The sequence below is a fragment of the Phalaenopsis equestris genome, unplaced genomic scaffold (assembly GCF_001263595.1).
Source record: "Phalaenopsis equestris unplaced genomic scaffold, ASM126359v1 Scaffold000251, whole genome shotgun sequence".
Taxonomy (NCBI): Eukaryota; Viridiplantae; Streptophyta; class Magnoliopsida; order Asparagales; family Orchidaceae; genus Phalaenopsis; species Phalaenopsis equestris.
The window spans coordinates 1,038,617-1,066,274 of record NW_018164693.1 but is presented as its reverse complement, the minus strand read 5'-3'; the positions used below and the strand labels follow the sequence as shown (position 1 = coordinate 1,066,274).

At 33.5% G+C, this 27,658-nt stretch overlaps 2 protein-coding genes across 2 annotated transcripts; one reads left to right on the top strand and one right to left on the bottom strand.

The window, feature by feature from the left end:
* The first annotated feature begins 1,772 nt into the window (after nucleotides 1-1,772).
* On the top strand, nucleotides 1,773-18,917 carry LOC110024190 (PITH domain-containing protein At3g04780). The gene is made up of 8 exons (XM_020724005.1): nucleotides 1,773-1,948; nucleotides 2,020-2,106; nucleotides 2,200-2,323; nucleotides 7,515-7,563; nucleotides 7,666-7,723; nucleotides 7,875-7,921; nucleotides 8,040-8,117; nucleotides 18,658-18,917. Exons 1-8 carry the CDS (start codon nucleotides 1,922-1,924, stop codon nucleotides 18,704-18,706), a joined length of 519 nt encoding a protein of 172 aa, XP_020579664.1. The 5' UTR covers nucleotides 1,773-1,921; the 3' UTR covers nucleotides 18,707-18,917.
* A 4,649-nt stretch (nucleotides 18,918-23,566) lies between these two features.
* On the bottom strand, nucleotides 23,567-27,134 carry LOC110024302 (putative disease resistance RPP13-like protein 1). The gene is made up of 2 exons (XM_020724187.1): nucleotides 24,966-27,134; nucleotides 23,567-24,828 (listed from the first exon to the last, which is right to left on the bottom strand). The coding sequence occupies exons 1-2, from the start codon at nucleotides 27,116-27,118 to the stop codon at nucleotides 23,715-23,717; spliced, it is 3,267 nt and encodes a 1,088-aa protein (XP_020579846.1). The 5' UTR covers nucleotides 27,119-27,134; the 3' UTR covers nucleotides 23,567-23,714.
* Nucleotides 27,135-27,658: the final 524 nt, after the last annotated feature.

Genomic DNA, 27,658 nt, shown 5'->3' with positions numbered 1-27,658 from the left:
ACAACTAATTAAATGATGTATAGATTATCTAAAGGCTTTACAATTTAAAAATCATTCTTTCGGTTATTGAATTTTACACTCATGAGATACATAACTCGCAAGCCCCCCTCATATTTTCTACTAGCGATGAGTAAAATGACATATACCAAATCATATAATATAACATTTTGGTGTTATGGTACAAATGTATTGAAATGGAGCCGATGAAACCAAATTTAGGACATTAGATTGGAAGGGGGATGATTGGCTTTAATTGTGTTGATTTTTATCATACATTTATTGAATTGTGGTACAACAAACATGCACTTCTTATCTAAGTTGATTAACATCACAACGATGATGATATATGACTGAAATATTACTTGCATTTGTTTCCTTATATTTACTAAAGGGACCAATAAGGACACCAATGACCTATTGCCCTAGAGTCTCGGGAAATAGAATTATGGTATATTTTTGTAATTTTACTTCTTCATCAATTAAAAATTGCTTGTGTACTACGTTATATATTAGTTTTCTAGGCCACATATTTTTTGGAGTCTAAGAAGATATTAAGCCATTTTTTTATAGAGTTGAGGATTGCTTTTGAATCACAAAGTAAATTGTATTGAGGATATATGCTGTGAAATATATCCAAGCTTGTACATTACAACTCCTAAATGTGGTGGCCACCATAGAGTGCATGATGTTGCTGCATCGGTCTCTCCCCATATAGCTCAGGAAATTTAACATATGCTTACACAAGCCCTTCTTGAGCTACATACTGGAGCACATTATCATCACACAGTTTTTTTTGGCCCGAATAGTGTTCCTTTCTATCTACAATGGCCATCATTCAACATGACTTGAAGTGAGAATAATAAGTATACTATACACAACCATACATGCACATTTCACTACTTTTCAAAATATCTTGTTGTTGATACTATAATATACTTGGTAGTATTAGATGCTGACACGTTCACTCTCACAATAACATCATAATATGACACAAATCCAATCATATAGTCATGTCATATGAGGTAACGAGTGCTACAAATAAGGGTATATTATGAGATGCTAGTATCACAATCATATTAAAATATTATATCTGAGCTTCATATTACTTTTTCCATTTCGAGATGCCGTGGACAATTGTAATAAAGTTTGAGCTCAAATGATCTTTAAAAAAACAACATTAAGGAATTTTACATTCCTAGTACACAATTCTTATATATTTACATATTTCCTGTCTAATTTCTTGTATTTACATACATAATATTTTTGTGCTTCTAATTTATGCATGAAAATATGTATTTCACTTTAAAAAACATTAATAGTATTCTTTTGATATGATATTAAGGATTTGAGTGCTTGGGTAAAAATGAAAATTTTGGATTTTTTCATGCATAGGACACAATTCTAATCTATTTACATGTCCCACACCCAAGCTTTCATATTTACACATATAACACTCAATTTTTTAAATATCACATAAAAATAATATCATTATTACCATTTAAAAATGAAATACATCTTTTCCCACATAGGTTTAATGGATCAATATACGATATGTAAAAATGTTAATACAAAAGTTTAAAGGTGACATATGTAAATACCTTAGAATTATGTTCTAGGAATGCGAAGTACCCGTGATGTGCTGTCCGATCTCGGCCGCCGATCACAATTTTTTATTTTTTAATTTTTTTTTTAAATGATCAGACAGCGTAATCAGTCGCATGAAATAATTTTTCCATTTTTTATGTATGGACTCTCTAAAATTTCTCCATCGCTTTCTGTAAATCGACCGGCATAGGGTCTCCTAGTGTTCTCGCGTGACCAGACCCGCTCAGATACCCATACGCGAGGATTTACCGTTTTCTGTCGCTCCGACGCTTCTTTCTTTCTCCTCTCCGCCGCCGCCGCCCCCGCCCCCGCCCCCATGGCCTCCGGGATCAATCGAAGCCAGGTCGGCATCTTATCCATCGATCTTCTCTCTCTCCTCTCACGCAACACCATTTCTTAACACATGCCCCTTAGGTCGATCTCGTAGATTTCGTCGATTGGAGGGGAGTCGAATGTCTCAACCAGAGCTCCGCCCACAATATTGATAACGCCCTTAAACAGGTAATCTTTCGAATCCCAACCATTAACCTTGCTATTTCCTAGTTGTCTTTTTCAAATTTGAGAAGATCATGGCGCCGGTTTTATGGGTCATAGGGTTATCGGGATGACGATGGGCTGCATCTTGAGAGTGACGCGGATGAGCAACTTCTCATCTATATTCCCTTTACCCAGGTGGTTAAACTACACTCGGTTGTGATCAAGGGCCCGGAAGAGGAAGGTAATGTTTGTACCCTATACCTATTTCATTTTTAGTGGTGATGTGAGCTTGTAGATTATTTGTGGACCAACTTTCCCTTTAGCTGCAAAGAATGGCAAGTCCAAGGTCCGTTTAAAAAAACTCCTTTAAATGCATAGTTAGTTAGTATTTAGGAATGCAGATTGTTCTTTATAAACGTTTTCTTTCATGAAACCTTTGTCTCGCTGAAGCTGTCAGCTGGCAACATCGGCTAATGGACCAATATGGCATTTGATTCAATGTTAGCATATCAACCACCCTGTTGGTGTTTTTTTTTTTTTTTGCTTTGAAATTAATTTAGTTTAATACATATATAATTTTGATTTTGAAAAAAGAAAAGTTTTAATTTTGAAAAATGGGATTGGAGAACTCTCATATTTTCAATGGTTTAAATAAGTAAGTACAATATTACGAGTAATGATTCATCTCGAAAGATGAGAATATGATTTGATAATAGTTTTAATTATTCAAAATAGGAAATATATGCTATTTATTTGGTCTTCCCTACCTAATTTGAAGATTAGACAAAGCTTAGATTATCTGAGTTACTAATTATTCTATAGACGCAATTCTCTATAGTTAATTACATCTTAAACAATCAAAATTACGTAAGAAAACTCTAGATTAAGAATGAGGTTTTGCCTTCAAGATTTAAAGTTCAGTTTTCACAATTATTCATAGGAAATCAGTTGGGAAATGTTCAATATGTAACATTTGTTTCTGGAATCTAAAGGAGCGAAATGTAGGGGATATCACAGATACTGAGAAAATCTTCGTGACTTCTCAAACTATCCCATGGTTTGACTTTACATTTTGAAAGCGATATCATTTAATATTTTATTTTTTGCAATTTATTCAAAATTTAGGTGAGAGAGTTTACATTGTACCGAACGACTTTAAGATCCTAAAAAGAGCTAAGACTTATATCGCACGACATACAATCATGAGAAAACCTAAGTGATTGTGTGAGGATTTACATTGTACTAGACGAACAACCTCAAAATCCCAAGGGTTCATGTTGATTAAGACTATGAAAAATTCAGTTGAGGTTCATCATTCGCTTCATGTTTTGTATTTTCTCGATCTCCTCAAAGGTTGACAGCCGCTTGGTCGTATCACCACCTAGTTTTATGAAAAGGAGAGAAAATCGTGCCTCAGGAGGCCTATCATAGATTGTTTTTGGTTCTTTATTGTGATCATAAGAAGTGTATTTTGATTTGATAATTAATATTATTAAAGTGATTAAAAGAGGGGATTTGACTTATGTTAAGCAGCGCCGGTCAAGACCTCTTAGTTCCGTCATCTCGACACTGCTGTTAATTTTTAAGTTACTTAGTCTAAAAAAACTTTTAAACTTCTTTAGATCAAAAAACTCTTGTTAGCAACCATGTGTTATCTCATCTAAGAGTACTCATAAATCCAAAGGGTGAATTATTGTTATGTTATTTATTATTATTATTATATATATATATATTCATTTTAATTAATGATTTTTGTTGTAGGGTCTTAACCTAAACATATGTCCTACGTTTTGTATCCTAGGACTTCCTTTTCACATGCTAGAAATGCAGCAGGCCCGAAGAGGAATAACATTATTATATGTCTAAACAAAACATATATAATTAAGTGTAGTAAACAAGAAAGTAGTAGAACGTACCTACCGCTCTTGATGCTATTTCAAATAATCTCTTTTTTTGACAAAGCATAATATATGATTCCATAACAAATAGTTTGTATATATTAACTTTGAAACATAATTGAAAGAATAAAAAAAATATTACGTAAGGTTGTTGGAAGAAGCTAGTAGAACTTTATCGGTTGCACACTTAAGCCGAAAAGAATTCTCGAGTAAGGGTCGTCATGAAGTGTGCCATTCAGGAGGTGGACAAATAGCTTCTTAAGCAACCTTACGCACGAAGCAATAACAAAAGGATTTACCTCACGAAGGCGCACAAAAAAGTTGATATGAGTGTTCTGTTCAACAAAAGATAATAGAAATTTATATATGAATGCTCATAATGGTAAGCATGCAAATATTAAATTTTATGATGATTTGTATGTAAAAGTTAAAGTTGAGGAGTTAGACATGTAAATACTTGGGATTGGGTGGTGTGTATGTAAAGGTACCTTTTTTATTTCAAGTTAGGTGTTACAGCACTGTCCTCAGCCTGCCTTCTTTGAGATTTCTTGAAAAGGATCGTTGTCGCAGTAGACAATGAATTGGGTATTGGTAATGACTTTTGTTTAGTCAATGGATTTGGATTTATGATTGATTGTTTTATCATACTCTAGATTATAAGATGTTGTATTGGGAAAAAAGGCATCAAGATAGAGACAGAGGATTGCTTGAAAAATTTGCATAATTTTGAGTGTAGTTGTGCGGATAAATGTTCCTTCCTTTGAACTGCGTAAAGATTGTTATAGAGAACTTGGGGCTGAATTTAAAAAGATCAATGAAAGAACTGTACTTGTATTCGGGGCAAAGTGTTGCTGGAAGAATGAAAGTTTTGGGTCATAGAAGGCACAAATTGTTGATAACATGAGAAGACACAAATTGCTGATTTTTAAAACTGAGTGATGGTCTTTTCCTATCTAAATATATTTTATCATCATTTGCAATTTATCAGTTTTATATCTTATGCAATCTTCTTACTCCAGAATTTGTTTCTTGTTTCTTGTTTCCATGGGGAGATAAAGGCATTGGATGAGTTATGAAATATGAACTATGTAATTTTAGTTTTGATGTCTTTGATGTATTATGAAACATATATATGTATTTCTTTTTGGGTCTGTACATGAGAAAGATGAACTTCTTTAGTTTATCTGTATCCATTTCAATGAGAATGTTCTCACTTTTTGCTTTTGTATTTCACAACGATGTTTCTGAGATCATATGAGATATATTAAATTTAATTTAAATGACCATAAAAGCATATGAGTAAGGAAAAACATAAATGATCCAATACTTCCAGAAAATTCATATTTTGTTGGAAAACTCTCAAAATAGCAGGTATGCAAATGCTGAATCTAATCCAAAACTTTCAGAAAATTTATATTTGTTAAAAGAATTTCTAAAACAGTGAAAAAAAGCCAACTGCTTACAACAATGCCGAAAATTGAAGTTTATCAGGTAATAACAGGGGCTCAGAAATGGAAACAAAAGTATTATTTTGAAAGAAAAACAAATCCGCCACAATGCTGTCCCCAAACTCATATGAACTATGTTAAATTTAATGTAAATGCCATAAAGCATATAGGAAGTAAGAGAAAACATAACTCCAAACCAACAACGATGCAAATGTGGAATTTGATCCAACGCTCCCAAAAAATCTATATTTTGTTAAAAGAATTTTCAAAGCTGTGACGGGGACCCGACTGCTTACAATAGTACTGAAGACTGAAGTTTATCAGGTAATACCAGAGGCCCATAAATGAATACAAAAGCATTATTATGAGGAACAACCATATCATCTGATCTTCCAACCTTAGAAGCTAAACATTAAAAAGACAGATAAGTAAATGTTACAAATGAACTGGTAAAGATAAGATGAATGTTTATCTAAATTGAAGGTGGAGACGAGGGAGCGTTACCATAAGTGGAGTTGGGGTTATTGCGATGGGGAGGCGAAGGAAGTAGAGAAAAAGAAGTGACCGACCTTGGGGGGGCGTGCGAGGGAGGAGAGGAGTTTGGCTGGCCTCGAGAAGGAAGAATGGAAGCATTTTCAGCTCGACTGAGGGGGAAGTGATGTGAAGCAGGAAGCTCTTGCAAAGGAGCCTGCCCTGGTGTGACCCAAGAGAGGTAATAGAAGGGGAAGCGGGTGATTCACAGTTTTGGGAAGGGAAGAAGGAGAAGGCCAGGTGTGGTGTGGAGCATAGCTAGGGTTTTAGGGAATGTCGTGGGATGAGGGGTGTCCGTGGGCTATTATAAAGGAATTTTAATTTTTTTATCTGTTTTATTGTTATTATTTCATTTAAACACTTCAATTTGCGTGCGATTCACTCATGCTTGGAACCATATCAATATGGGTGTCATTATCGAGTAAAATCAACGTTCCGGACCCGCTTGTGCGAACCATTTTGTCATCCGGGGTAATCCGGACAAATTCACAAGCCAACGTGAGTTAGTCTCGTGCGGGACGCGACAAATAAGGTATGTCAGCCCAATTGAAGCTATCAGACAAGAAAAATGCTGATCGTTCTTCGCCTAAGCGATGACCAAAATCAAGTGAAATGATCCCGACATTGTGACCCTCAACACATGCTGGAGGGTCTCAAATTCACGTCATGAGGACTTTAATTTTATTTTGATTTTTGATTAAAGGATTTTATGTGAATTGTAGTGTAAATATATGTGGTGTAAGTGTATGTGATATTTTTAAGAAAAATTAAAATTCCCAAGTCCAAAGGTTTCCTTGGGGGCTTCTTCAATCCCTATAGGAACTCAGTTTGAATTTCATTACGTTGGTCTCAATCGATTCATCCAAAGGTTGAAGAGTCAAGACCATGCACATGAAACTGAGTCAAGAAGTTGTTTGAATTTCTATGTGGTGTGGGTTCCAACACTAGTCATCTAGAAGAGTCAGTAGGAAATCCTATAGCTAGATCCTAGGCTCTAGAGAGGGAGATAAACCACACAAAAAATGAGGTCAACACGCCTAACTTCAATTTTTATGTATAGACCTGATTCTTATGTTTTCAGCATAGGTCTGGTGATCTGTGAATAAAAATTGAAGCTTCGATAGTTGATATGTTAATTCATAGGTATTGGTGGGCTTCCTCTCGTTCTATTTAAGCAAGTTATCTTATTGTGCTAGTTAGGATGTAAAGGAATGACAGAATAGATTAAGAAAGGGCTAGCCTTGCACTCGGTATATTTCCTAAATAGTTTCATAATTTACCCGATTTCTTTGTTCATTGTTATTGAGGGTCTCTGGTAGCAAACCAAGAAGTGGGCACAATAACTGTGAGGTCTAGCAAGGTAAATATTTTAAAATCTGCATACGCAAAATTCATCAATTGAAAAACATAATCAACCAATTCATTGCCGTATTACTTAGGTTAAATTATTTCAATTTTTGCCTCAGAAAATTTACCCATTTCAAACCGATATTTGTTTAGCTTGTACTTTTATGATTATGAATCAGTTGGGACACTGAAACTTTATTTTTTTTAGGTCCAAGAACACTGAAACTCTTTGCTAACAAAGAGAACATGGGATTTAGGTAATGTTTACTCTCCCTGGTTTAGGCTAATCCCCAAAATGCGTCCGGGAATATTCACTTATTTTGTTCCAGATATTAACTTCAATTTACAATTTTTTGCAGTAATGTCAATGATTACCCACCCAGTGACTCACTTATTCTATCGCAGGATGATTTGAAGGTAGGATTTTTTTTCACACACCAACCTTTACTTGTTTCTGGTTTTTGATTATTTTTTTTAGTTTAAATTGGTTTTTTTAGAAGTTTGTGCATTTAATTCAGTTCTCTTTATTTTTCCATATATTTTTCTTTAATCCTTGTTTTTCTTACAGGCAAAGCCTATTAGTGTGAAGTATGTAAAATTTCAGAATGTTCGTAGGTCAGCAGAACTGTAAATCACTTCATGTTTCTCTATTTTATTTTATTCTGACTTTTTGAAGTTTTGTTATATCAAAATCATAACACAATTCCATCTCATTTTGTTGAATTTTTATCAGTTTGACAATTTTCATTGAAGACAATCAAGCTGGCAATGATATCTCAAAGATTCAAAAGATAGCCCTCTACGGAACAACGTAAGTTCCTAATACAGTTTAATATTTCTGCTAATCCACTTTTTATTTTCAGTTTAATATTACTTCTAATGATTGAAGGATGTACGCAATTTATTGAATGATTAGTACAATGTCTTGTACCTTTAAGAGAGCAATCAGAAGATGTAATATAAGATCTTAGTTGTAGGTGGATCCTCAATCACAATAGATGGCTTGTAAGGAGGCGCAAAAAAAAGTAGGCGGATTAGATGGGCCAGTATAAACTTGTAGTGAGTGGGTAGTAAGAGGATGTCTCATGAAAGGCAACATTTACTGTGATAGAGTCGATTGCAGGTAGGTCATGTCACGATATCTGTTTGGAGTACTATTATAATTGGAGAAAAAACACATAGGAGAGTTTTTTTCATTTCTAGGGCAACATGAGTGGGCGAAATCAATGCAATGAAAAACTTGATGTGTTAAGAGGAATAATAAAATTTGTAAAGAAGTGAAAATGTAGTACTGCTCAAAATAGTGGACAACCTATGATTAATTAATTAGTAGGTTGTTACTGTGGCATCTCTCCTTAAGTTGCCATGGAAATTTCTTATGAGACATTAGGTTACTACTAACTAGCATAATCGAGGAAATGCCAGTGCATAATTGAGAAAAGTCAATCCAATGCTCTTGTCAACCCCAACCTTAGCCACCTTTCTTTGCCCAAGGTGCATATAATCCCTAGCCTTTCCATTAAGCCACCCCACTCCACCAATAATAGCTCAAGTCCACATTTCCAAGTTCCAAATCACCTCTAAATTATCCTACCACCTACCACCATCATTTGTTAGTATCAGAGAAAAGTTATCGCACATCTTGTGCAACCACAATAATCAAGACAACGTCTGTTGGTATTTGCAGTTGGTGCTTGATCACTAAAATTTGGTAACTTTTCTATTTCTAAGTTCTAGTTTCTTTCATTGATAATTTTTCTAATGTAGCAATGAAACTCTTTGATTTTATGTAGCAATTCTATGAAATTTGCAATAAATCTAGAAGCAGAGGACTCTACCATTTAAACCTAGCCGGTAACATAACATAAACCTTCTCATCTTGGTTTGCCTGGGAATTCCTAAAATTGTGATGCGTTCCACAGATAAAAGTCCTTGGGAACCTATTGAATTGTGTTTTAAATATATAAGGCCATGAAAGTAATATTTCTTGTTGTTTAATTGATTTATTGTCAACAACATATTGGTTGACTGTATGACTTTTTGATTCGTCAAGCTTGTATAATCATACATTTTGCTACTACAGTATAATATTTCAAAGAAAATATTCTTTTTTGCATTTCATATTTTTTGTTCATAATGCCACCGAAATTTTCTCCAATGGATCATTTTAAAGGCCATAATAAAATAGAGGAACACTAATAAGTTTAACTTATGTTAAAATTCAACTTATCGATAACTTGATGGAAAGAATGAGAAATCAATCGCAACAATTAACTACCAGGTTTCAAACCCAGCCCTTGACCTCAACTTAACTTGTACAAGCCTTCAAAAATGCTAAACTAAGTTTAAATCCTAGTTGTAGTAATCTGATTTGGAGACCACTAGTAATCATGCTGTAAATAATTATGATTTTATTGTCCCTTCAGTAAAATTAAAAGTAAAGGTTCAACGTTTGATGATTTGCTTGATACTTAATTTATTTAAGTTGATGATTTTAGTTAATATCAAACGTATGACTATTAAAGAGAGAAGTTTGTTAAAATGAGATGAGTTGGCTATCAGTGGCGAAGCTAGAAAATTTTCAAAGTGGGGGCACAAACTAGTTTTTTTTTTAATTTATTTAATTTATTTCTCTGAACTTGGTGTTGATATTTACAATATTAATTTTTTTATTTAGAATTTGGTAATATTGTGAGATAGAGTAGATGATGATAAGAAAATTTATAATTTGTAACATCAATTCATTGATGACAGACTACTATTTTTAGTTATAAATAAATATAATAATCACGCCTCAATCTGTATTTTCAAATAAGCATTTTATGCAAAGACAACTTGAATTAATAAAAACAAAATTCCATGTCTTCAATAACATAGTATTTGCACATTTTGGTTTAATTAAATAATTTTTAAAATAAAAAAAAAATTAACTTGACTGTTCAATCATATTTAAACATTTGATCTTATTTTCTCATATGTCAAGTAAACTGAAAAAAATATATGCATTCTTTTAAAAAATTCGAACTCTATATATTAAAAAGAAAACGTTAATATTGATTTAGTTACTCATATTTCAAAATAAAATGATAATTTTTAAGACTTAATCTTTAAAAAATTAAATAACTTTTAAAAAACAAAAATATTGATAATGCGTCTTCATGGCATGATTTTTATACTATGTGGGCGCGAAAGCATGCCACATAAACGTAATTTGGTCTATTTTCAAATTTTTGCAAAATAGAACTCCATTTTATAACTTTCTTTTTAAAGGGCCGTATTTAAAAATTCTGCTATGAAAGTTTTGATGGCTATCTAGTTTTTTAGTGGTTGTTTAAATTTTGATGATTTTAAATTCTTATGGTACATCTGAGAATGAAATTGATGGTGCACTTCGTGAAGAGAATTTTATTATAGTTTTTTTTGGTGACAAACTAAAAAATGTAAAATTAACATTTTCTACATGTAAAAGAGAGTTGAATACATGGTATGCAAACATTGAAAAATTACATATGCTATGCATTGCATAGATAGTTTTTATTTTTAATTTTTATCATTATGCTTTAAATTTCGTCATAAATAGAGAGTTTAATAATAATCACATAAAATTAGTTTGAGCTTTTGCAAAATTTTTTATTTTCGCTTAAACATACATCTTGGATTGACAACAATTCAGCATATGTGCTCTCTGGAATTATAAATTTTTGAATAAAAAAATATCTTTTAACTTGTCATGGTTTTCATATCATATATCATGAGCATAAAGGCAAATCTTTTAATCGTACATTTTTAGATCTTATTAAGAGAATTTTTTATTACTTAACTACATTTTGTTAGTATTACTAGAAATTTTGGGATGGACCAACATTGCGTTTTGGTATTCTAGATATTTTGGGAAGGACCAACATTGTGTTTTGGTATGCTAGATATTTTGCGAAGGAAAAATTGATTAATTTCATAGAGAATTATTTTATTAGCTATCAATGAAAAGAGATGTCGAGAGAGAGGTTCCGTAATGTTTTGCTTACAAGGTCGATCACAAAACATTAATTTAGAAGGGTACCTTTTTATTTGTTTCTTAAATTTCCTTGGAAAGCTTTTTTTATAGATTTAATCTTAGAATTGCCTAGGGCTTAAAGTGGAGATGGTTTTAACATATTTTATATAATTGGCTAAGCATAGTTTTAATCCTTTGAAGAGGAATCCATCATGCATTGTTTAATATTAAGTCAATAATATTTGATTATCTTTCAAATTAAGATTGATCAAATTATAATAGGGGCTTAATGGACTCTAATTTCTTATTTTCTCAGTCCGGGCTCTTTGTATTCATAACACAGATAAGAGCTCTACTCAGTGCATGGACAACTTTATTGTTAAGTTTAGAAAATTGTTTAAGAATAAAGGAATTGCATAATGTGTATGTTTAAGGGGAAAAACGATGATAGTATAAGGTTGTTATTCTCGTATAGTAGATTCCATATTACAAGAAAAGGAAAAGTGGTGTATTGAAGTAGAATCAATATCTTATACTCATGTTAAGTAATTATGGGAAGTTTTACAATCAAAGTCAAGTAGAAAATTTAGATTTATCACTCTCTCAAAAATACTAGGCTCTCTAAGATTAGTTATACTCTATGAAAATTTCAATATATATTCTTGATTTTTATTGTTGGCATGCTTTTATTTTGATTTGCCCTTGTTAACATCAATGAATTCTACGATTAAAAAAAAATATCAGCTTTATGGGATAATTTATATTTTGAAACAAGTTAGTTTACAAGATAAATGATGAATCACCATAATTAAATGAGATAATTTTCTTTCCACATAAAATTTATGTGATAATAATCATTGAATCATCAAAGACTTACAAAGAAATACAATGGGCTCAATGGGTGATTGGTAAGGGTAAGGAATCCAATAAATGATAGAAATAACCTAGCTAGAATTTCATGGAATGTCTTCGTGGGATATCAAGCTTGAAATTATATATTCTTGAAAGTACTCAGCCCAACTCGATTACGGGATGTTCTTTTAACACTCATGTAATATATCATTTAGAGTTAATCTCATGATTGTCAAATAAAAAGAGAGAATTGAGAGTTTCAAGATTTTTAGGTGGTAGATTGAACGGACGCGGGGCTTATAATTCTTAGCAAAACAAGGAATGCTTTAAAAGTTTAGGCGGTAGGTTGAACTGATGCAGATCTTATTATTCTTAGCAATATAGGGAATGCTTTTAAAAGATAGAATTTGATTAAAAAGGCATTTGAGGCTTACGCATCGAGGTGTGCCTCAAATTGAGGCGTACAAAAAAAAGCCTTGAGGGCGTACGTCTTTTTTGCTTGAAATTTATGCCTCAAGGCTTTATATCTCTAGGTTTTTGAGGCAATATCTCAATGAAGTTATATAAAAAGTATGTTATATTATATTAATAATATATATTATATTGTATTCACTCTGTGTGATATAATGCCTAAAAATGTAAAAAAATAATTTAAGTACGAATACTTGATTATGTTTTTAATTTGTTCTTTTATTTTAATTTCTATTGAATTTAAGATTAATTGATAGTGAGAAAAAGTTAATAATGAATGAAGAATATTTTAAACTTGCAAATGAGACAAAATTGGATGATAATAAATATGATGATTCATTTGAAAATGATGAAAGCAAGAATGAGGCAACTATGGATCTTGAACATCATAAAATATTTAAATCATATTTTAAACATCTATTTTATATCAATATTTAAGATTGAAATTTTTAATTTATGTCTTTATGATAATAAATTAAATCATCATATCAAAGATTTATATCATATTTATGAATTATCTTATTTTTTATGAATTACTTTAATATTTACTTGGTCCCCTATTCATCTTTTTAAACTTTGGCTAAGATATGCAATCATAGGTGTACTCAACTTGACTAACAATCATGTCCCAGTTAAGATTGTCATTATATAGCATGCAACGACCCTGAAATTATGTCTATGACAGAAAGCTCTATTTTAAAAAACATAATATGCAATGTAAGCTATCTGTTTTTAAGAGGCCTTTACGCATGCCAACATGACCATGTTATGAATATGCAACACTTTTGAGTTTTGATTACCGGCTAACTCTATTTTATATTTCATTCGAGAGATGCAAAGAGAATAAATTTTAATTAAAAAATGGCTTTGGAGAGCATTGATTTTAAGTTGATTATTCTGAGTGGTTCCAATTCTATCTAGTTTTGGGCTACTCCTCGATCTTCATTTGTATTCAATCAGGAGCCTTGGGCTGTATTTTGTTTTATTGTACATATAAAGTCTTTCTAAACCAAAAAATGTAATAATATGAAGAAGGCTTATATATTGGTGATCTCAAAAAATTAGAAGTTACAAAAGAAAACCAAATAAAATTTTACATCACAATAAAAATCGTTTGGTGGCTACTGAAGCTAAGTATATTTGTGTTTTGATTGATGGATCCTATAAAAAATAAAGAGTAATATTTATCTGTTTGGCACTAAAGGCCTTTGTCTTAATCAAATGTGCATCACAATGAGTTTTTTTAACTAAACACACAATCTGATAAATGTCCTGGGCATCAGGATTCTTGAGCAAAACATCGATCAAATTGCACGTTAGCTCCATGCTAAACGACTAAAAGGATGTAATCTAGTACAAAATTTAAGCGTTTGTAAAAGTCTTTATATCATAATAGTTCAATTCATATGATTGTGACATACTACTAAACTAATTTATCTCAATAAATCCAATCAAACTAAGGCTGGCATGTTAATATTAAGTTTGTGAAGTTAATTCTTAAATTAAATATTAGTTGGGTTTAAAGAGGTTTGAAAATAAATAAATATGTTTTTTTAAAAGAAATGAATTGAAATATTTTAAAATTTTGACTTACATATAGCTTAAATACTCATCCTAATTTAAAAACAAATAATTCAGATGACATTCCTTAGCTTTTTTGTATTCATGAATAATCATGAATAGATGTAAGTTTTTTGATGGGATGATTCTCATTTTCAGGTGAATTGTCACCCAGTAATGACTATCCTATCATGAATAGATCCAAGTATTAAGACTAAAGTGACCATATCCTATTAATTTGTGCTAATTGATCTCATGCACATACATATACAAAAGTGTGCAAAAGATATAGTTAGACTGTTAATTATCAAGGTCGGGATTCAAGTATTTGAACAAGGTATGGTCTTTTAAAAGTTAGAAAGATTTTTGACATTCAAAATGAGTTTTACATGATCAGAGTCTAAGACTAGTTTATTTAGAGATAGTCTATTTGACAAGAAAAAGAATGATTTGGAGACAATCATACTCTATGCCCCAAAGGGTATTCAATCACAAGATATGGTCATATTACAAAATGATTTTAGCAAAGGGCATTCAATCATGAGATATGGTCATATAACAAAAGTGACTTTTAAACAACGTGTGATCATAATTGAGACATAATTCAATCAAATTAGTATGGCTAAATCCAAGGGATTTTTAAAAAGATCACTAAAATAGCGATAGTTGGGCTAAAGTGATCATTCTCTATTAATTTGTGCTAATTGATCCCATGCACATACATATACAAAAATATGCAAAAGATATAGTTAGACTGTTAATTATCAAGGTCGGGATTCAAGTATTTGAATAAGGTATGGTCTCTTAAAAGTTGGAAAGATTTTTGACATTCAAAATGAGTTTTACACGCTCTGAGTGTAAGGCTAAGTTTATTTAGAGATAGTCTATTTGACAAGAAAAAGAATGATTTGGACACGATCATACTCTATGCCACAAAGGGTATTCAATCACAAGATATCGTAATATTACAAAATGATTGTAGCAAAGGGTATTCAATCATGAGATATGGTCATATAGCAAAAGTGACTTTAAACAATGTGTAATCATAATTGAGACATAATTCAATCAAATTAGTATGGCTAAATCCAAGCGATTTTTTAAAAAGATCACTAAAATAGCGATAGTTGGGCCAAGACAACATTACTTTATTCGGGAGTGGCATAATTATAATATTATGGCTAAATCAATGATAAATATAAAAAATGCGTTATTAAATTTTGTGTAGATATGATTGATATGGTTAAAATATCATAAGCATATCAAAGGAGATCCAATTAAAGAGCGTCATCACATCATGCTGAGAAGTACAATCATGTGAGCATGACTAGGCTATGAATGAACATAGCTAAAAAAGTATGATTAAAATTAGGGGTTTTCGAAGTCAAAAGAGCACACAACTATGCGGTTGAGCAACATATTCAAATGGGTATGATTATATTAAGAATAGATTAAACCAAATGTGTTATTTTCTCTAATTAATTTATTTTAAAAACAGGTTGATTCTGGAAAATCTTGTGATTGCACTCAAACGGTTAAAATATCACGTTTAATTTATTCCAAATCTCCTAATGACATTTTGTATATTTTCTTATATTAATTAATTGAAATAAATAGCAATTCAATTATGAGTATAGGCAAGCCTCTCCACAAATCCAAATAAACTTGGGTAGCTTAAAATAGATTCTAGAACTTATGAGACACGTAGTCTTGGGATTATCTAAGAGTTAAATGGTAATTTTAGTTAAGGCTATTTTTTATATAAAAAATACCGAACTCTTACAAATGGTCAAATTAAGTCTCAAGAAAATTTAGGGAGGTGTATATTTAGCTAAGAAACAACTATAAATTTGATTAAGATTTTATAATATTATATATATATATATATATATATATATATATATGAAAAGTAATGTAAATCTGTATTTTTAAATAAATAAACCTAGTAAATTAGTTTCAGAATTGAAAATTAATTTAGGGACATGTAAAAAAATGTTGAAGCCCTCACCTACTTTTCATAGAAATTTCTAATTTTTGTATGTAGACCTATGATTTTTTGTGTAGCTATCTTAAGCTATAAAAAATTTCAAACATGCACTTTAAGATGCAACTGTTTGAAGAAGCAGTTGTGGAGCTGTTGAAGAAGAAACTGCTGTTCAAAAGACTGTGGTGACTACTACAAATCTTTATTTTTATTTTTTTGAATAGTTAGACCGCAACTTTTTAGCGGCCACCGTTGGTAGCCAAATATGATGGGAAAATGTAGCTTTTAACTGTAGTTTTTTTAGAATGCAGAAGAAAAATAGTTTTACCAAACAGGAAAAACTACGGTGCGACACCACACTGACGCCCCAAGCACCCCCTTAATGATCACCATGCCATGAAATTTATATTTAAAGTTTATTATGAGGTCTTTGAGCTATCTTGATTTTAATTTTGAAATCAACAAGGGATTAATTAAATTGAAATTGATCGTCTTTGTTTTTTTAAATTATAAATGCAGTTAAGATAACGATAATCTTTTTTTCTTTTTTTTTTTTTTTTTATTTCCCATTTCAATATTTCTCAATTAAAAAATTCATTAGATTTGGATATTTGGTGTGATCACACCAGAAATCAAAAGAATTTCTTTATAAATAGCCCAGGGTTAATTACAACCATTACATCTTAGATTTACGACCCTAACTTCACCCTTGTTCACGCATTATAATTGAACCAAGGACTTGGATCCTCTAAAAGTCTTGAAATGTGGTTGGCCATGCTTGTTTTGACTTAAATTTGATAACTTGGCAATGTGAAGTGGCAATGGTGATATGATTTTGTGGACTGAAGTGATTCTGCATTTCGTTCCTCACTTTGGTAAAATTCTATCTCATATTACATTTTTTATATTTGACATTCTTACTTTGCAGATAATATTTTAACTGAAAACAACATAAAAAATTAACAAAATACGATGAAATATATGAGAGAATTAGTATTTATTTGTAGTCATTAATCTAATGATTTGTTTATGTTGAATTTGTGTTCCATCCATGATGAGATTGTGTCCGCCATTGGTCGTAGATTTTAAAGGGACCTTGTCGACTGAAGATACAAATTCGACTTTGATGATTTATGGATTGCTCTATAGGTGTTTTAGATGTTATGAAAAATTTGCATGATCAGTATCAAAAGCTAAATTTTATTAGAGTAGAATTTGTACAAGTGGATTTAATGGAAATCTTCATTTAGCCTCGTCTGAAGCCTTGCATTAAGTATTACTTTATGTGTAGTTTAATTTTAATGGAATGGCAATAATGATTGTCAAGAAGTGTTGTGTTAGTTTCTAGTGAATTCATCTTTTGCTAGAAACCAAGTCACTTATTTTCTAAAAGTTGCAAATGTTTAGATGATAATGGCTTAACAAAACACATGGTTACATGTTTGTTGGTTTAGTGTCTGTTTGGGGCAGCTTATTTGATGCAGTTGCGTTTTAAAAACGCACCCCGCCTGTTTGGGTAAATTGCGTTTTGATAGTTTATGCGTTTTCAAAACGCTGAAAAAAACATTTTTACACCGCACCTAGCTAGGTTTGGTTGGAGCTTTTTGGCTGCGGTTTGACTTTTCAAAAAAAAAAAAAAATTTGTAACAGCCACCGCGCCTAGATTTTTAGGAGATTATTTTTAATCAGCTTATCAGCAAATTATTGAATAAGCTGCTGCTGCCCCAAATCAATCTTTATTTTACATGACTACTTAGAATATGAGGACTAGCGACTTAAAAAATAGAAATGACTTTAATAACAACTACTTTTGTGTATTCAGAACATTTCATTGAATTTATCAGTTTAGCACACATAAAGTTGAAACATTTCATTGAATTTATCTGTTTAGCACACAAAAAGTTGAATTTGCACATATCCATTAAAATTGTCTCCACTTGCCTGCAGCTCAAAACCATGTGTTTGTACCCTTAGAAAGTACTATTTGTGAAAACTGCTTCCTAGTTTGGGAAAATTAGCTGAAGAAAACAACTTGTTGCATGTTGGGAAGTTCACGCTTGTCGGCCATGATTGAACAATGGCAAAACGGCTAGACTATGTTGTTGTATTTGTTGACATATAGTGGGACATAATTGTGCATCAACAAGATATTCCCCTTAGGGCTTATTTAATTATCTATGGATAGAGACATTTGTTTTAGATGAATATTTATTTCATTTTTTTGTTTTGTGAAAATAAAATTATTATTGAGTGAAGAGTTTATGAAGCTTGAAATCAATACTGATATCTAACTTTACCTAGCACAAAAAAGAAAAAGGAAAAATAAATAAATAAATTAATCAAAAAGTTAGTTTTTTTAAATCTCAAGCAACTTAATCGACTACCATAGAAAATTTTTTTTTCTACCCTTATTTATCATGAATAATAGATCGATTATCATTTAAATTTAGAGTTATGATGGGTCTTTATCACGTGACTTCCCTCTCCATGCAGGGTGGACACCACCAATATGAAGGAGTTGAAGAAGATCGAGGAGCACTGAGAGTTAGATCCTCATTTCATTATAACCAGAGCATAGAGATTGCTGAGTATAAGTTTTGAGTATATATATGTGATTTGAGATTGTGATTGCTTTTAAATTATACTTCTTAAGTTCTCATATATGTAGTCTTTTTTGCTCAAGAAAATCTTTTTATTGTTTGTTGGTGGCAGATATTAGTTCTTGCCATGGTTTAAAATTTCATAATACAAGATATGGCTCAATATTTTTTTTAGAAAACACAATAAGACTTGTGCCTTATTGACCTTGTGTGCCTCACCTTAATCTAAGTCAGGTGTGCAAATTTAAAAACTAGGATTTTTTTTAAACAAATGTTTAAATAACATACTTAGTGTTACACTTAGCCTCACAGAAGTTTTGGATCGAGTTTCTCATGTGGTTCTTAGTCGTTGTCGCTACTACTGTCCTTCGCTGTCACCACTACTAGTCATCTGTCATCGTCGTCACCACTTATTCTTACTTCGCTCTCTTTCTCAACAAAAAATCCTCTTCATCACATCTATTCTTCTTTCAAATACATTATCGAAGTTCTAATTTTTATTCATGCACATATGAACATGGTGATTATGTCTAAGCATTTAGGACAAGGATAATTTGATTATAGAATGGTTGTTAGTTTTTACCAAAATTAGCAAGCTGAGAGGGTTGAGACTTAAACACCTAAAGAATCAATCTCAAAGAGGATACACCATCTTGTAATCTTATCTTTGTAAATAAAATAACTATTGAAGATATATGTTTCATTTTTTTTCATTCCTCTGGATGCCTCATCAAGGTCTTGAAATACAAAAAAATACTTCTATAGGGAACTAGCATTAACGCCTTACATCTAGTTTACTTTCACCTTGCACCACAAGCTTCAAGTTCTCACAAAGTACGCTGTAGACATTTTAACTATTTCCTCCACCTTTTATGAAATCTTATGATGGATGGGCTTCTCTACTTTGTCTCTGTAATTGATGGTTTCTTTTGTTATTGTTAGATATTGCAAATATATTGTCGAGATCAAAAAATCTGAGACGACACTACATTTATTTTAAAGCCATAGTTTATACTCAATTCATAGTACGCCTCAAAATCCTCTGATCCAATGGTGGTTGTGAATATACTAACCTCCATCTAAACAAACCTCAAGTCATTATTCACCAATATAATTGTCTGCATATGGAGTTGTGGAGCGTAAACATTATCTTATCAAAACAACATGAATCTTTCTCCTTAATGCTTTACTACCTTACCACCTCTAGGTAGACTCTCCTCATTGTTGTCTACCAATCAACAAAGTATCTTGTAAAATAATTTAAGTCACCTTTCCTCGTCAACTCCTATACAATCCACCAGCTACTCATGCTATCCATGGCACCGGCTATGTTCATCTTACAAACTCAGTCCACGCTTGGCTCGTCATGATTTTTTTGGCCACTCTTCCTCCCATTAAAGATAAAAGTGCTACAAGCCCATCACCAAAAAATTGTCATCTTTTGACACTATTTTTTATGAACTTAGCATCCCTGTCTTCAAACAAAAAAACTCAACAAACCACTATACTCTGAAAAAGTATGTTAAAAACTTCTCATTCTCACTGTACTTCACATCATTCAACTCCCATTATCCACCTGAAGTCCTACAATTCTTTGTCGTACCACCTCCCCACAACAACTGCAATTCACTCTCACCACTGCCCGCCCCCGAATCAACATTACTTGCACCAACCTGTACCACCTCTTCATCTTAAATCAAAACTTACAACCGCATATGCCCATGTCTTTCAACAATCAACATTCTTCCAATGCAAACTAAGTTCAGAACAGGTCATCTTCAAAGCAAAACTGTCCTTTTTCTAAACCATCCTATCAACTCGTAAGTCAAACCATCTTGCTACACAGAGGCTATTAAGGACACGAAATGGAGACATGCTTGTCTTAAGAATTCCTGGCGCTTTAGCAACTAGGGATCTGGCCCATATTCCCTTAACCACCTATAATGTCCTCAAATCTCACTAGACATCCAACGTAAAATCTTACTTCGATAGAAATATTGCTGGCTACAAAAAATGGCTTGTGGCTTAATGACACAACCGAGAACTAGTCATCAATTATGCTGGAATGTTTAGTATGGTTGCCACAATGGTGACTATTAGTGCTCTACACAATTGCCAAGAAAAATTAGAAAGTTCAATAACTGTATCTCCAATGCATTCCTTTATGAACTCCTTCAAGAGATAGTTTACATGAAACAATTACTTGACTTTTAGGATCTCTAGCACCCTCACCATGGTTTCCTACTAAGGAAGCAATGTTTAACATTGGTCACCTATAGTAAAAGGAATTCAAATCAAGCAATGCAGACCCCTTTCTCCTCCGCTTCTTTTACAACCAAACCAGTGTTTACTCGCTTATCAATGCTGATGACATTCTCATTACTAACAACAAATCCAAAGCTCTTTGACACTTGTCCAAAAATTGAACTCAGTTTTTAATGTGAAGCAACTCAACAATAAAATATACCTTGATTTTAAGTTTGTTATACACCTCAAGGCTTTTTTTTAATCATGAGAAGTATGTTATAGAAGTTCAGCATGCAACAAGTATGAAGTTGCAAACCTCTTCTCACTTGCACCCACCCCACATCTTCAGTTAACGCTTCTATCATAACTTTCAACAATCCTGCATCTTATTGACAAATCACCAGCTTTCTACGATATCACAGAACGGCTTTTTTCAGAACCCTGTATGCTCCTCTACAAGGCCCACTTCCTTGTGCTCAAAAGACTATCATGCTATCCACATGACACGCTGTTATATAATATACCAATCCAACCATAATACCATATAATATTATTACTCAAATTAAGACTGGGTTGACGACTCGCATGACTAGAAATGAACCGTATGTTAATTGTTCCTTTCTTGTAAAACCCCTCATGTTATAGTGCCTAAAAAAACAGAACATTTGCTAGATCCTTCATGCAGACCGCATTCAATGACTTGGCCACGGTCGCAACTGTCGATGGTTGGTTTTGCCGCCAGCTACATGAATTCAATATTTTTTTTATGAATCACCCACCACTTCACTTCATCAATATTTCATCATTGTTCCTAGCCGACGATCCCATCTTCCATGCCCAATCCTAACATAGATATTGGCTATCATGCCTTCTAGAAATATATAGCATGGATTGAAATCACCTTTAATTTTCTCTAAAGAGTGATTACGTTGTCCTTCTTCAACGAGAACATATGCCTATATCTAACAACAATGTCAAAAATGTCTTCCCAGAAGCTATAAGATAATTGTGATAAGACATAATAGGTCTGAAGCTATGGTATAATTTGGGCATCAATCATACAATCTCTCTCTAGTCTTCTTGTCATCCCTTTAGTGGAACCAACCGATATCTATTTGTTTCCGATGGTTTTATGGCACCAATATTTCACTGTATTTATGTATCTAACACCTAAAATTTAATTTTTATAAATATGTCACTTTACATTAAAAGACGTATTTCATCTATTAAAAATTTAAATAACAGTAAATTATAAAAATAAAAACTTAAATAATAATAACAAAATAATAACTAAAAAAAAATTATGCTGATATCTGAAAAATAAAATAATAATAATAATATTTTTTTTTTTCAAATAGACCTTTGCACCAAAAATTTTTTTGTGCGGACTCCTGATGTACCTCTACGTGCGGTGCAGAGTATTCTTGAGTTATTTTCAGGTTATTTCTGAGTTATTTTCAATAATCTCGAAATAATCAAGAAATAACCCGCGGTCTTTATTTTTGGGTTATTTCGGGATTATTGAAAATAACCCAGAAAGAACCTGAAAATAACTCAGGAATAACCTGCACCACATGTAGAGGTACATCAGAGGTCCGGATAAAAAATGTGTGCCTTAAGCACTCCCCATTTCAGCTCCTTTATTGAAGCTTTATTTGCGCATCATGTTCAAGCGTGCTGCCTTAAATTTTGGATTTATATCCTTAACATCCTTGAAGCTTTTATTTGAGTATAAATAATTTTAGGAAGATTTACATAGGTACCACTGAATTCCTATCTATTTACATATTGAACACCTAAATTTCAGTTTTAACATCTATGCCACCTTACCTGGGCATGAAAAGCTGTATTTCAATTTTCCGAAGTTAATATTGAAATAAATTTGTCGTGAAATGAAACATTTGAGTCCAATAAACATAAAAAGTTTAGGAATTAGGTGATATATATGTAAATGCCCCTTAATTTTATTCCTATATGCATATACCGATGTGAAAAACAAGTATTAATATATATATATATATATATATATAATTATACAATGCAGGGACGTGGCCACTCTTTCTTATTGGGAACCATCAATAATGGGCGTAATAATTTGTAAAAAAAGAATAGTTACATACAAACCACTCATTTCTTTTGTATTTACATATCTCAACACTCGTACTTTATTTTTACATAATGTCACCTTACCTACCCATAAAAATTTATATTTCACTTTTAGGTCTGGTTTCATTTAATATCTTCAGAAAATAAACAAAATTGAAATTGAAGTCTGTTTATTTTTAGATTTATAAAGATGGAAAATGTAACACTGAATGGATTGAACAAAACATAGAAAATGAATATGTTCAACAATTAGTATGACTGCTACTATATTTATCGATAATATTTATTATTTTTAGTTTACTATTATATTTCATCTTTCATTATTTTATAGATAAGAAGATTGTGTTTAGTATTTAAGTATATTCATCATGGATATAACATAGTCCAGTTTGAGTTGAGCTAAATGGGTATTCCATCTCATATGCTTAGTATGATTCAACACACTGGCTAATACATATCGGCGTAATAAAAAGTGAACCTCAAGTTAATCAATAACAGTCATCAAGGGTGCATAAAAGAGAAATTAGAGCAGACATAAGAAAGATTTATGAATGAGCAGCTTGGGTTTAAAAATTGTGGTCGTCTGCTCCTCCTCCTCTACTCAACTTTTTGTATTATTTCTGGTGCCTCAACTGGATGCACGATGAAGTTCCTGGGATTTTTGGTGTAGCTGAGCCTCAAACGTTCCTCATTGCAGACAGCGATGTTGTCAAAATGTTGAAATATTTTAGACATCTCATCAGCTTCATTTTGCCCTTTGAGGCATATCTTGCTCACCAATTCCTCCTTGCAAGAAATTCCTAAGAAAATTGCTTTTAATCTGTTTTCGTTGCCATATCCATCATCAGTGGGAAACCATCCTGGAAGTGAGTCGGTATTGAAATCATCCCACTTAATGAAACGCAAATGTTGCTCAAGCTTCATAGACTTAATTCCCGGGCAGTCCACTATGCATAGATCTTGAAGATTTCGAAGTCGAGAGATTCTCTCCAGCTTGGGGAGGTTTTGAAGGACAAGTAGTTCCAAACGAGGGAGTTTGTGTACCACTTTCAGGTGAAGTTTTCTAGTCTTGTATATTCTTATTTTTTTCAAAGACTTAGCCGCATGATGTAGGAGTTCTCTGGGAAATGACTTGAGTTTGGGGCATTCAGCAATTATTAACTCCTCCAACTTAGGCATCATACGCTTGGCTTTCCCCGAACTACCAATCCACTCCTCCCAGCTATCCATTTTCAAAAACATCAACACCTTCATTCTCGGAAAGAATGTACAATTCTCTATATTGCTTTTGTCGTTGCCTGTGTAGAATGCTGGTCCAATGCTCTTTATTGATGATGCACCTATAATGTTAAGTACTTCCAAGCTGGGCAACAATCCTAAGCCATTAAGCTGCTTAAAATAGTTACAGTCAATGATTTGCAAGACTGATAGACAATCAAATGAAGCATCTCCCAGCCAATTTGGTAGCTTGCTCCCATAATAATTCTCAAAAATAAGAGCGTTTAGTTCGGGATGAGGACAAAGATCCTCAAAAATCTCCACGATTTTATCGGCAACTTCTTTCGCTTGTGTATTATTCATCAACACTTGATTAGAATCACTTTTTGAGCAACACAATTTGAGAGTTCGAAGGTGATTTTTGTCTTTGAGATTAGCACTTTTTGCTTGTGACCTGTCCAACATCCTTTCCAGCTTGCACAAACCTAATTCTCTGATAAACAATCCAGTAGTTTCGTTAGTTAAATTGTTATTTTTATACCCATATTTTAATTAAATTATTTTTTCAAGTATGCGCAAATAGTTAGTTCATGGAACAATTTTAAATACCGATTAATACACAATACAAACCTCAGTTCCGTGAGTGTCCCCAACTCCTGAATAGTAGATGATTTCGGCGTAGCTTCCTCCGAAGGCATAATGAAGTCGAGATACTGTAGTTTGTTCAACCTTCCCAATCCAGGTGGAATATGGGTCAAACCAGAACCTTTAGTAAGAAGAGAACATATGCAGTGCAACTTCGTTACGCCTGAGGGAAGATTACAGAGGTTCACACAATTAGAAACATCAAGACTCCTCAGACTTTTGAGCTTTTTGATGGTTTTAGGCAGCTCCCTTATAGGAGTGTTTGACAGGTTTAGGTATCTGAGGAGCTTAAGGGAACCCAGGGAGTCAGGCAAGCTTGAAACATTAGTGTTTTCAAGCCTTAGTGTCCTTAGACGAGGAAGATGATTGAAAAGGTCTTTATCAATTTCACAAATCGACTTATCAAAGATGAGAAGAGTCCTCAATGATACTTGTTCTTTTAGGTTTTTTGGGAGGTTGTTCATAGTTTTGACGCCGCCACCAACAAAAGAAAGACGCCGTAGCTTCATCGTCCTTCCAATGAATATATTGTTTAAACTTTCTTCCCCGGTAGCTACAAGGCTCTCATTTTGCATTAGAAACTGAGTGAGCGAGTAAACAAGGTCATGCATGCTAAGCGAGATGGGAAGGGAAGTTACGCCGCGTGGCTTGACCATTAAGAGGTTTCTCTGTAATAGTATCGAAATATAACTACCTGCAACCCCAAGCAACTCTGCGTACGTGTCATCTTTGATGAGCCCTTCATGGATCCAAAGCTTTTTAGCTTCCGCAGAACTAAAACAATCGTTGTTAGGAAACAAGGAACAATACAAGAAACATTGCTTGATATTCGAAGGTAAGTTTTGGTAACTTATATATAAAGCCGAGTGGATTTCCTCAGGAAGCCCATTCACCTCCCACGCGCTGCTCTTGAGAACCAACTTCCAGGCTTTTTTTGTTCTGCTCACCGCGGACAGCATTCCACCTATGATATTAATCGCTAGCGGCAGTCCATCACATTTTTTGACAAGTTTCATTCCAATATCTCTGAGGTTCCATACATCATCCTTTGCTTCCTGCTGCTGCCAAACAGGGAAAGCTGACTTGCAGAGCAGCGACCATCCATCTTCCAGAGGGAGGGGCTCCACTTGAACGGCATGTATTGCCATCATCTGATGCGCTACCTTCATGTTTCTCGTGGTGACGAGCACCCTGCTCCCTTTTGCGGCGGCGCTCTTGAGCAAGCTTCTCAACACGCCCTTCCACAGTTTCTCAGTCTCCCACAAGTCATCCAACACCATAAATAGCCTTTTGCCTTGCAGGCTAACCATAACCTTCTCACTGAGCAAGTTTGGATCGTGACATTGCTTATCGTCTCCACCAGCTGAACTGATGATGCTTCTCAATATATCAAGAACATCATAACTCTGGGACACACGGACCCAGACCATTTGGTCAAAGCAGTTTTTGATCGTGGGATCATCAAATACTAATTCAGCTCGGGTGGTTTTGCCAATCCCTCCCATCCCAACGATGGCGCACACAAGAGGATTGTCACGGTCATCCTGTTCAGTCAACGTCTCAACTAAGCACCGAACATCATTATGTATGTAAGGGCCTACTATATCTGTAGGAACCACCGAAGGACGTGTCATGCGAGCCGCCAACTGATTGTGTGCTGCTTGGTTAGGATCAATGGTTGGGAAGCTTCTTAATAACTTTAATCTGGGTATTTCGCCCATGATTTCTGTCAACCTTTTATTAAGCTCTGCAATCTGGACGCCAATGTTATGTTTGGATACGGGCTTCTTGAAGTGAAGCCGGATAGAGCGGCATACCTCTTTATATGGTCGGCGATGGGTCGGAGTCGACGAAGAACCAGAATTGTCGTGGGCGCCGCTTCTTGAGAGGTGGAGGGCATGATACTCGTCGAGCACATCCTCGATGTCGTACATGACATCCTTGCTTTGCTTGAGCCATAGATTTGTGGAAGCATCCTCGATTCTCTTCTTCTCAGCGTCTTTGAGAAAGCACTGAAGTTTTTCGAGGTTCAGCTGAAGCTTATTCACATCGACGGTCAAACCCATCTGCATCGTTAACTCATCCTTTGCCATTTGGAACAGCATCTCCAGCAGCTTGGAAACCAGGTTGTCGGCCATCTCCTTGTTCGTTTGGTTGGAGCTCAGTTGATAACCGGCTTTCTCTAAAGAGGCATCACAAGGAATCAGGGAATAAAATGTGTGCGGACCAAATTTTTTTGGAGATATAATATTGGAAAGTCAGCCATAACTTCAAAATAGCTTAAAGGATTTCGCTTCTTCTCATGTTATACCAATTACTGCTCTCAATAATTTGCTGGAATATTTATTGCTCTCAATAAACTTGTTATGATATGACTCATATATCATATAGGGGCAGACGTTGGATCGAATCGAACCGGAGCGGAGCGGAGCGAAAGAATCTGTCCAAATTAAGAAGTTACGTGAGTTGGGGTGCGGGGGCAAAGCCCCGCGGTATGGTACAAGGGTAATGTTGTAATTACATTTTGTGCCTAGGGTTTACTCTTGGGATTATAAATAAGCCTGTTAGTAACCCCAGGGTGTATCCCTGTTTTTTGTAAACTCTTTTCGGATTGTGGCAAACCATGGTAAAAGATCTGTTGGCGCAACAGAGAATCTTGAAGGCTTTGCGGGCAGCAA

What these genes read in the sequence shown, in the direction of transcription:
- LOC110024190 (XM_020724005.1), top strand. Translation starts at nt 1,922, where the DNA reads ATGGCCTCCGGGATCAATCGAAGCCAG. An exon ending in TTGATAACGCCCTTAAACAG is followed by an intron (nt 2,107 to 2,199) that starts GTAATCTTTCGA and finishes TATGGGTCATAG; the next exon opens with GGTTATCGGGATGACGATGG. An exon ending in TATCGCAGGATGATTTGAAG is followed by an intron (nt 7,724 to 7,874) that starts GTAGGATTTTTT and finishes TTTTTCTTACAG; the next exon opens with GCAAAGCCTATTAGTGTGAA.
- LOC110024302 (XM_020724187.1), bottom strand. Translation starts at nt 27,118, where the DNA reads ATGGCCGACAACCTGGTTTCCAAGCTGCTGGAGATGCTGTTCCAAATG. An exon ending in GGGACACTCACGGAACTGAG is followed by an intron (nt 24,829 to 24,965) that starts GTTTGTATTGTG and finishes ATTGTTTATCAG; the next exon opens with AGAATTAGGTTTGTGCAAGC.